Source organism: Nasonia vitripennis (genome assembly GCF_009193385.2).
Source record: "Nasonia vitripennis strain AsymCx chromosome 4 unlocalized genomic scaffold, Nvit_psr_1.1 chr4_random0004, whole genome shotgun sequence".
Classification (NCBI taxonomy): Eukaryota; Metazoa; Arthropoda; class Insecta; order Hymenoptera; family Pteromalidae; genus Nasonia; species Nasonia vitripennis.
The window spans coordinates 1,855,245-1,867,358 of NW_022279639.1; the positions used below are offsets into that span (position 1 = coordinate 1,855,245).

The 12,114-nt window shown below is 36.3% G+C and overlaps 1 protein-coding gene across 7 annotated transcripts in view; it reads left to right on the plus strand.

Annotated features, from left to right (window-relative positions):
- The window catches only part of LOC103317188 (protein spire), a 598,612-nt gene that overhangs the window by 210,834 nt on the left and 375,664 nt on the right, over positions 1-12,114 (plus strand). For 6 of the 7 annotated variants that reach the window (XM_031928198.2, XM_031928197.1, XM_031928202.2 and 3 more), the window contains one exon: positions 7,809-8,012. The exons of the other annotated variant lie outside the window; for it this stretch is intronic. In XM_031928198.2, the coding sequence (XP_031784058.1) occupies positions 7,809-8,012 (204 nt within the window). The remainder of the gene's footprint in view (positions 1-7,808; positions 8,013-12,114) is intronic. 7 annotated transcript variants of the gene reach the window in all.

A 12,114-nucleotide genomic window follows, 5' to 3' on the forward strand; every position in this document is an offset into this window, starting at 1 on the left:
CTGAAAACCGGCTAACTCCTTGAGGTTCGTTGGTGGTTGCAGATCGGTGAGTGCCCTTACTTTCTCTGGGTCCGTGTGAAGCCCCTCTTCGTTGACGACATGACATAGGTATTTCAGCAGTTTTCTGCAAAAGTGGCTTTTCTCCCAATTCGGCTTTAGCTTGGCGTCCCGTAACCGACGGAAGGTTTCGCTAATCAGCTGTAGGTGCTGTTAAAATTCCTCTGTAACAATACCGAGGTAACAGAACACATTTGGTTCTAAATCTGGAGTGATGACTGCGTTCATTAGCCGCATGAATGCTGCTGGTGCCATCTCATGGCGTAGCCCTTTCATATATATATATATATATATATATATATATATATATATATATATATATATATATATATATATATATATATATATACCCAGAAAACATCGCATGCTGAGCAATATCAGCGCAACCGTTGCTCGGCGCGTTTGCCGTCATATTGCCGTCATTTTGCGGTCAGCTTTTGTCAGGCGCACTGTAAGCAGGCAAATTGTCAGCACGCGTGCCGACAAATTGCGGGACATGTTGAATTGACAATTTGCCTGCAATTTTTTAGTACACTGCGCTGTTTGTTTGCAATGTAACTTATAAAAAACAGCGATGATGTTGCAATGCATTTTGTTGTTCAGAAATTAAGTAATTTTTTTAATACAATATCCCGTTTCGGAGCAAGGATGCAAAGCAGACGCCATCATATTTGGAGATGTGTCTTCTGCAGCAGTCTACGTTTACTCTAGCACCGCGCAGTAGTACAAATTGGAGCAGCAGTAGAAGTTTAAATAAACATATTTACAAGAGTTATAAAACGAAAACTATGTGTGTAGTGCAGTTATTAACTCTAGTGCAGTATTTCTCATGAGTTTTGTGCAGTTCGGAGTCTTCAAAAACATAACCATGAGTATGTATACTTTGACCTAACCTCACAATCAATCTCAGTCATATTTAATCAAAATTAAAACAGAGATTGATTGTTAGGACATTGCATTTGAATTATTCTATAAAATTGTTTACTTCAAGTAATTTGTTTATTTAGCAGGGTCAGTACAAAGTTGTAGCAGTAATTGAACATCGGCCAACAAACTTGAACATGCGGTGGGAAGAGGCTGACCATAGGAAGCAGCTTTTTGGAAAAAATAAAATGTATGGTGCAGCAGACAAATATCTTGGTCTTCAAGAAAATGTTGGCTTACATTCCTGCAATCATGTGAAAACTTCCTCTTTGGGTATCGTGTTTTTTAGAGGGAAATCAATTAAACTACGTTGGATCACCTTCATGTAGTCACTGGAAAAGCAGAAGTTATCATCGAGGGTAGCAACAGCATAGAAGGCCTGTCCAGGCGGCTGTACAGGAAAGCCCAGCCTTATCAGCTGCGAGTGAGATTTAAGAAGCTGACCATCCATCGCACTTTCCAATAACATCATCTTGGAGGACTCTCAACTGGATTGCTATCTAGCAGGTATGTGTTGAACAAAATTTGTTAAGTCAAGTTTGCTGAGACAAATAGCTTTGTCATATATAACCAGACGCGCATACCAGTTTGCGGGTGTGTCTTTACAGGTAAAGTATGACACAGAGTAGAGTTAAATGAAATCTGCTACGGCAGATACTTTTGGCAATACTTTTTATAATAACTGCACAATTTTACTGACCTCAATCTAAAAAAGAAAATTAATTTCACTAGTCAAGAACCTTTTAGAATTCATACACTGACAAGATTTTTCAATTCTTTTTTGGATAGAGGTCAGTAAAATTGTGCAGTTATTATAAAAAGTATTGCCAAAGTATCTGCCAAAGCAGATTTCATTTACCTCTACTCTGTGTGGCTGTTTACCTGTAAAGCCAGAGGCGCATACCAGTTTGCGCGTCTGGCTGTTCAGGTAAACAGTGTCACAGGGTTAAGTTAAATAAAATCTGCTACGGTAGATAGTTTTGCAATACTTTTTATAATAACTGTACAATTTTAGAGACCTCTAACTAAAAAAGAATTAAAAAAGCCTTTCAATGTATGCATTCTGAAAGGTTCATGACCAGTAAAATTAATTTTCTTTTTTAGATAGAGGTCAGTAAAATTGTACAGTTATTATAAAAAGTATTGCCAAAGTATCTGCCACAGCAGATTTCATTTACCTCTACTCTGTGTGGCTGTTTACCTGTGAAGCCAGAGGCGCATTACCAGTTTGCGCGTCTGGCTGTTCAGGTAAACAGTGTCACAGGGTTAAGTTAAATAAAATCTGCTACGGTAGATAGTTTTGTAATAGGTTTTATAATAACTGTAAAATTTTAGAGACCTCAATCTAAAAAAGAAAATTAATTTCACTAGTCAAGAACCTTTCAGAATGCATACATTGACATGCTTTTTCAATTCTTTTTCGATTTAAATTAAAATTAATAATAAGAAATTAAATGATGCTATTATTTTTTACTGTTTTTTGAATTATTGAATCATGCAATAACTTTGTCTTTTACTTTATAAATTCTTTTCTTATATTGTTAGCCTTTCTTATAATCATAAACTGAATAAACTTTCTATTTTTTAGGTGTATTAACAAAATCATCGCACGGACGGAGGTTCATCAGAAGGTTGGAGAGCTTCGGTGCCTTTTAAGGGTTCAAGGGATGAGCCTCACAGGGAAGGGCGAGGTCGGGGCCCTTTCCAACCACCCCCCAAAAAAAAAAATTAATATAATTTCTTTGATTTATTTCAGGATTTCCTTTTGCAATCCATCCGCAGCCCACTTTCGTACTAGTTAATCTATACATCAGGTAAATGTTTATTGAATATATTAATTATATATTATAATAACAATTTTAATATTATATTTATTCATTATTTGTTTTACAGGTTTGCTGTTTACTACTTCAATAACCTGATGTCCATTGGCAAATAATTTTATACTTGTTGTATTTAAAAAAAATGTTTTAATGTTCTAATAAAATTAAAAAATAAATAAATTTGTAGATTTTTGAATTTGCGCGCCTTTATTTGTAGATTTGTAGGTTAGGAACGCTCGCCGAATGCGCATCCGCGCTGTCAAAATGACCGCAATATGCCTGCAATATGACGGCGTGCACGCCGGCATTTTGCGCGGCGTACAGCGCCGCGATCCGCGCGCTCGGCAATTTGACCGCAACTTGACGTCAAAAAGCCGGGGTAGTTTGCCCGCTCGTGCGCGGCGTGCGCGACGTCATGTTGCCTTCAAATTGCTTGCATTTTGCCTTGCGATGTTTTCTGGGTATATATATATATATATATATATATATACACATATATATATATATATATATATATATATATATATATATATATATATATATATATATATATATATATATATATATATATATATATATATATATATATATATATATATATATATATATTGACTGTAAGGGTAGTTTTATTGAAAAGGTGAGAAAATTTTACAAAAAAAAGTATATCCATGTCCAGAGTGAAAAATGCTTCCCTGAGGAGCTATGAATTAATTAATTTGTGTTGAAAACTCAGCAATTGCCAAAAAGATATTGTTTTTAATTATTATTAATATTAATAATAATCAAACAGAATTGTATACTGATGTACTGAATTATTATAAAAATTAATTTAAATATTTCATAAAACTACTTATTGAAAAAAGTATTTTTGTATCTTATCTTATCGCATCATATCACAAACTATATTTTAATAATAAAATATTATTTTGACATATTTTATACAAAAAAAGTATTTTTTACATATTTTATTCTTGTAAAACCTGCTTCACAATGAAAAATAATAAACAACATATATGATCCTCGAGCGAAGCGAGCATTATTCGCTAGTCCAGTATTATCAAATGTAGTTTACTAATAAAACTATTTCGGAAAGTTTTTGGTAAATTTTTTTTGTTTTGCAATCCATACATGGTGAATTTAAGTTATTTTTACGACAAGAGCCATGTATTACTGATTGCTTAACGATATTATGTAACCTTGGATATTTTATTTCATCAGGTATTTCCGCACTTATAATCAACATCATCTGCATTGTTTGATTTATGATTTTAATGAATAAAAGCCAACAAGTGTATATGTCGTAAACCTCTTTTCTGAAATTAAATTACATAAGTATATGCAATACATTTTCCAAAAATATTTTGTTTAAGAATTTCATTGAATGATTTATTAACTTTTGCATTAAAAACTTTTCCTACTAAATCAGGTCTATCAATAGCTGATTCATTTATTCTCAAATTTTGTTTAATTTCCTTCTATTTTGGGTTACATGTCATAGTAATAAAAAGATTTGGTTTACCATATTTTTGAACTATTGTCATTGAATCTAAAAAGTTTTGATGTAACGATCGTGGACTTCCTGAAAATGTTGAAGGTAATATAATGTCACGTGTGTACAAATGTCACGGGTTTCTAATTACTATAAGAAGACGAGTGGAAGAGTGCAATGCGGTGGCGGCTGTAGTGTGACGACAGAACGTCTGCCTTCCATGACAGTGGATCTTGGTTCAAGTCTGGGGTCCGTCACTTTTTCGTCGCACTCTCCACTCATAACAATAACCATTTTTCCAATTTTTACGTTGTCATCGTTACTTTTATTTTTTAAGGGAATACAACACCTGTAAACCCCGAGAAAAAGAATTCTTAGTGAATATCACAAAATTAAAGTTAATGATTTAAATTTTTTTATAGTGATATTTAGTATAAAGAGCATTAACTTTACCATGCTAAAACCTCTATTATCTCTGCTAACCCATCGTGGCACTCGGTGCAAGGATTTGTGAATTTGTTCACTGTCCGTAAGATTCCAAGCGAACGCATCGTTCTTTTGGCCTCTTTGAACAGGAGGATACTTTGTACACACTGATCTTTTTTTCTCTAATTCTGGTACCTTTTTGTGTATAAAACATTTTCTTAACATTCAAATCAAAATCCCTGCATTTATACCAAAACTACAAGTGTATACAAAGTATCCTTCTTGAGTTTAAGCCCAAAAGAACAATGCGTTCACTTGGAATCCTACGGACAGTGAGCTGAAATCAGTAAAAACAACATTTAGAGAAAATCAAATTTAAAGTTTATGATTATTATTGAAAGTTTAACTTAAATTAGTGCTTACTAAATCCTTTGGGGCCAAGTTTTTTATGTTCCACACACATAGACCCCGACTCTCAGAAATTATGAGGTATATTCACTTATACTTATGGGCAATTTACGACTTTTCTTACCTGCAAACAGAAAAAGTAATTTCATGAATTTTCATAAAAATGTAATTATTCCTTGATAATAATAACACTTTATCTTTTCTATCGGTCAATGTGTTAAATCTTTAGTTTAAAACTGCACAAAATTATCAGTCTAACCTCCAAATGTCAAAATGTTTGGTCCGGGAGCTCCAATCTCTGTAGCGGCTTTTTCTTCCATCACTGCAGTTTTCACGGAGCCCTTTGCCACTTTTTTACACACTTCACTTAACTGTTCGCTAATTGCATCACATGCACACTGAGCCATGGATATTAAGCATCCATCAATCCACAAAATAGATGATGACCAGCGTGTCCAAGTCCAAGAGCACGACATGTAACTACTGCTCTTCTAACGAATTTTTCCAAAATTCACAGTTCTAAATACCTATAATACGCTACCAAATAGTCTAAAAGTACTAGATATAAATAAACTATCTGATACGAATTTAATTAAGATGTGGATTAAAATGAATTCTTGACTATTTTAATGCCAGAATATAACGTTGGAATTATTATCGATCCAAATGTATTTAATTGAAATTTGTTGTTATTGCGTGCAAAATAAAATATAAGCAGCTAACCGAAGTTATTGTTAAACAATAAATAAGCATACGAATAATGTTTTTTATCTATATTTTATTATGTAATGTTAGTACCTGTGAACAAGTAATACGTTTACCTCTGCAAGGTACTGAGTGTTTTTATTATTTAATTATTCTGTACTATTTCTGGAATAAATAAAATAAATAAATAAATAAGCGACTGGACAAGAAGCTGCGAGCTTTGGGAGCAGTTCCTATACACGGATATCCTTGTGTGTACGGGAGATGCACGAAGAAGGAGCTTTAGCTCATTGTAATATACGTTGACGATATTTTAGTCATGTCCCGAAATCTCGAAGAAGTCGAGCGGTTCGGAGAAGAGCTAGGACGCTATTTTGATTTGAAGAACCTCGGCAAGCTTAAACGCTGCTCAGAAATGGACTTCACGAAGACTAAGGAAGGTATGCACATCGGTCAGAAAACGTATATAGCAGACGTTCTTCAGCGATTTAGGATGCAAGACTGCATCCCCATATCAACTTCAGCGGAAGTCAGTACGAAGCTCGCCAAGGGCAAACCGTGGTCTACATTGCTTGGCAAAAAGCCCTCTTATAGGAAATTAGTTGGGTGCCAGCTATATCTATCCGGAGCATCCCACCCGGACATCTCACACACGGTGAGTTTATTGAGCCAATGTAATGATTGTTTTAACACCTTCAAGCTGAATGGTGGAGCCATTACATGGGACTCCAGAAATCAACGCACAGTTGCTCTGTCTACCACGGAGGCAGAGTACATGGCTCTGTGTTAAGCTACCAATGAAGTACACCTTTAGAGATTCTTTAAGGATTTTGGGAATGAAGGGTGTACAATCTACCGGGCGATAAATTCTATGTACCACGCTTGCACCAAGCACATCGATATACGTCATTAACAAAGTCATAGAATCAAGCAAGATCTGCTCGGAGCATGTAGCAACGATTGACATTCCATCCGTCTGCATTGCTATGTCCTTCTCAACGATAAGCTGCAGCCTCGGTGGAGTTTCTACCTGACTCAGCATCAGTCCAAGGCTCTCCTTACTATTGATTAGTGCCACTTGTTCATCTTCTAGTTATTTGGCTAGCCTCATAATCGTCGCTACGTCGGTTTTAACGGGCCAGTGGATGTTCGTCACAACTGACACGACCCAGCTACCGAGTCCAGCTTTTTTCGTATCTTCTCCCAAGTCCTCTTACTGTTATTTTCTGCCATCTGCTATCCACGACGCCAGTGCTAGCGTTTTCCAAACTAATGTTGTCGTCCGTTTTCTATGTGGGGGACCTAGTTTCATTGACCTTTTTTGGGGTATCCGAAGTCCTCACATTTAATATAGTAGTACGATCGATTCCGAAAGCCCAATGGGGTTAAGTAGGTAATTTTATTCTCTTTCAAACGCATTACAGCTGAATTCTTTTCTAACAGTTCAATAAACAAAAAAATTTTTTAAATAATTTAGAAAAACAAACGGCCATAAAACATTTTTTCTGAATTAACAATTTGAAAAAAGATATAAATGTCAAATTTCGTTGACATTTACAGCGTAGATTTATAAATATAATGGTATACATATTCTCAGAAAAACAGACGCACACATTTATACGGCCGTTTTCTTAAAACACATGATTAGAACTTTCAATATCTTAAAATTTAAAAGCTTTAGAAAAAATCAAAAAACCAGATAATACTGATGTCTAAATTCACGTGATTTGTTTAAATAAATCCTTAGAATAAATAAAAGTAAAGATATTCGTTGCAGAAAAATTTGTTTTTAAAACAGTATAATAAATATAAACAGTAATAATAGATATAAACAGTAAAATAGTTCAACAGAATGTTCGTGGTATTAAAAATCAGTTCGTTTCTTTGGTTAAACTGTATGCACGTATTAATAACAATCATAAAATTTAAAAATGAATGCTGAAATACATACATTATATTATTTTTATCTTTTTTAGATGTGTATTAAAAATTTACGAATGACGGACAACGATGAAGTTGATACTTATTATAAGAATGTTATAAGTTCTCTGGTTTGTGAATCAACAGAGATTTTTAATTGCTTGAACAGAGAATTTATAGGACAGAAAATTGCGAAATCTCGAAATATGAAGGTTGACTCTGAATGTACAGAAACAACAAATTTGCAATATGCTAATTCAGTAAGTATCATTTTTTTAACGACAAATCAAGGGGCGCAATTGCGCCCTCATAGTAAGTATAAATTATACTCTGTGCCGTTGAGAGCACCGCAACCTAATATACTTTCAAATTGATTTTTAACATATTAGCGTTTTACTGATTTTATCTATACTTTATTTGATTTGTTGTTGTCGCGTATGTATAAGCATATGATTATAAGGAATATGATGAGCTCTTTCTAATTATCGCGCTATTTTTCAAAGAAAATTGCTCCTTTTGCAAAATAATTAAAATTGAAAATTATTTTGTAATTTATTTTTTAATCTTTGCCTACTCAATTCTCCTTTTTCCAAGTTAGCGACTTCCAAATATTGGTAATAGGTTAAGGGGTTAATCGGTTCTTTTAATAAAATTTAAAGTGTTTATAAATAAGTGCGTGTTTACGCCGAGAACAGAATCTCTAGATAATCGTTTCGGACTCTGCCTTGCGTTCTCGTAGGTTAAAAATTTTGAATAAATACGCTGCACGGCTTAAGCTTGAGTTAATTATTTTGATTTCTGCTGCTGTGCTGATTGGAATAGACTAGTTGTTTTGGTTTTCAATGATTTTAAATGTATGTAAATATATAAAATTCTCTGAATAGTATTTGAGTTTTGGTGCATTAATAGTGTCGCATTTTAAGCATAAAAGCTGTGGAAGTGCTTCTATAGGTGCTACATGGTGATAAACTTCGGCGGTTCTATAGAAGAAGGTAACCTAGAAATTTGGTATTTCTATTGGAAAAGTCAAAGCGATACCTTGTATAGTAAGAAGATATTCGCGACACCGATAATGCATCGTCCGTCAATATTTGTGTATATATAAGCGCTGAGTGGCCGTTAGGTCGACTCCAGCACTAGAGTAGATCACCAGTGACACAGACGCCCGACGTGTAAATCTTAGAATCAGAGAGTATAGACACTGCAGGGCTTTGGTCAGGGACTACTCTGGGACTGAGCACAGGGCACTGACGAATCACTTTAGAACATGCTGACCTGCGACATTAAGAACGACATTGATAGCGTATTCAGCGGCCTCTCGCCGGCAACAACGACCTCGTCGTCTACAATCACAAATACTCGGGCTAATTCGACTGCCAATAGAGCCTCCTAAATGGCAATTGTACTCTATCCCTTTCTTTCATTACCTCATTCACGTATTTCTCCTAAATGAATTAAAGACTACTAGATGTAATTCCTTCATCTTTCGTTACGGCAACTTCAATATTGACCTGAGGGGCGTAAATTCGATCACGCCTTACATATAATTAATGCATTTAAGTTGATCGCTGCTGAATAAACAGCAAGCGACGCTTCGATTTCACACTCAAAATCCTGCGATCAAAAGCCTACGTACGAGCGTAGAGCAACATCTGTAGCAGCTTTCGGGCGGTAAGTAAAGCAACGATCTTACTAATTTTGAGGACGAGGAAGAGGAGGTATACGTCAACGAAGAGCCAACGCAGGAGATCAGCAATACTGGAAGCCCAGCCAACCTCAAGCTCAGGGTACCCGCGACATCCCACAACAAGTTCAAGTCTAGCGCGTTGCGGCTGCTGTTGCCCATCAGCATCGTTAAGACCTTCTTGACCCAGCTGATCAAGGATGCCCAGTAGCAACAGCTGCAGGCTGACTCCAAAACTTCCAACTTTCTAAAACTCTGACACTATGTAGCAACTGTGCTGATAGATATTGTGCAAGAAGGCCGTATTTTGGCAGCGGCTTTGAAAAAACCGTAGCTTGGCCCCGGCTTAAAAGGAGCTACGTCATTTGTAGCCCGGATGTGATTGATTTTTTGTAATTTTGTTATGGTTATATACTTGTGTCTTTTTAACTAGCGCGTCACAAGCTGCCTTACGAACCACCACTCAAAATGCAATCGGTAACGTTCGCGCTTGCTATCTAACGTTTTTGCTAGTTACCTACCTAAAATATAGATATCGCATCTCACATATTTTTCCCTTACAAAACTATTAGGCACTTCTGTACCACTGTCGTGCCTAAAAAGTGAGATAAATTACCATTACAAAATTGCAGAAACTCAATCACATCTGGACTAGAAATGACATAGAATAGACTCAAAAATAGATTCTCGCTGAGATACACTTTTCTTGCATTCAGATATACAACAATAGTATATTGTGCAACTAGGGGGGAAAATTGGCTTTTTCTAGCGAGAATGATGTTGTAACGGTTGCCAGTGCAATTAACGCACATTGAGCACGTTACGACGTCTCTCCGGGACAGAATCGACATTCTGTATAATACTTCTGTTGTTACAGCTACTAAAGGCGCAGCATGTGAGAGATTAAGAGAGACAGAGAGAGAATAAGCATCGAAAGAGATTTAAATTCAGCAACGTACAATGTTGCCACCTGCTCGCACACTGCTGTCAAGAGTTGACAACAGTGTGTCAGAGAGCATAGGTAAATCTGTGCTCGCGCTAGCGAGCCATTCCGAGTCTGTCTTCGCTCCGCTCCGTTTCGCGAATAGACACTCTGCGATTGCGATTATTGTGTGCGAGGGTTGCGAGGTCAACCGAACCGAGGACAATCCGTCCGAGACCATCTTCGCGTGGGTTAGAACGGCCGTGCCGGCCACGTACATCTTTAAGTACTAGTTCTTATCAACTCTCGCTTACTCGGGCGACTTTAAGCCTCCTCTCTCTCTCACCTCGACTACATACTGGTAGCTGGCATGCGCCCGTCTGGCGCGCTTGTGTAAGCCAAGCACCAATAAACAGTTAGTCTAAGTTTTACAATAATCCGCGAGTGTTCATTGACTTTTCCTCCTTTTGAATCCACGTCCTGAGTACTACTATCACCGCTGCGTGTTCATACGTCTTTACGTCCGTGCGCGGATAGATTATAGTCGGTAGAATCTAGTGCCTTCTGCACAGCCGACGGAAACGGTGAATAGTAGTATAAACAACAAACAACTTAAAATAATAATGACGGCCGAGCTACCGTCATAAATGGCGTCCAACTACAGTGGCAATTGAAGTAAAAAGTACGCGAATTATACAAATTACGAATTGTAAAATAAATCCGTGCGGCGAAAATTCAAATACTCACGTGAGTTTATCACTCAGAGCAGCAAAAAGCCAAACGGCCGAGCGGTATACTTATGTATAGAGGGAAGACGTCCGATCGCGCGGTATTGTTTACATCCGCGCGCGGCAAGCAACTATATAAGACTCGTGAATCGTAGTGGTATGTGTGCGAATGAGACGGACCGCAGAAAACTTGATGTATATGTCCGTTTTCATCAAAATTGAACTGTGCTTTTTTTTGAGCGTATACGGTTAATTGAGGATCGCACACGACCGTTCGTAATTTGAGATCGTAAATGTTTAAATTTAGTGTTTAGCAACTTAAAATTATCTGCGCATGATTTTTGCGATTACATACGCTCAAAGATTTGATCGTTAAAGCTTGTATTTTCGAGATGATTGTTACACATAAATTTTATGTCTAATGCCACGAAAATTCACACTTATACAGTAATGAAATTTCTATTTTCGGTTGTGCTGTGAGTGTTATTTTCGTTTTAGCCGTCGAATTAAACGTTCGATCGAACGTATAGCTAGTACTATAATAAATCACGCATAGCTAAGTAAGCGTAGTTGTAGTCTCAACTGAGCTTAGTACGTCTCCTAAGCTGCTTACTAGTTTTCTTTTGCTTTTACGAATATTCGTGATGATACGCAATTTTTGAACGATTTTCTGTAGGACATAAATAGCTAGTCGGCAGCGAAAATAATTTCTTTGTCGAAATACAAGCGATCGATCATTTTTGCGTCTGAATAAATGTTGTATATAAATCGGAGATTCAAGTACTGTTGTGATAATTTTATTGAGTTGTTCGTTAACATCCGAGGTTGCGGTAAACACGGATCTTAAATACTTAGTGAATTAGGTGTTATCATTGTAACGAAGAGAATAGATTAGAGTATTCCAATTGTAAATATTATCAACACAATCGTGTGAAGCGGCGAATTTGATAGACAGCCGTATACAATAACAGAATAGTCCGATATAGCTCTATCTAATGCGATCTAGCGGTAAACAATAGTCAGCAAAA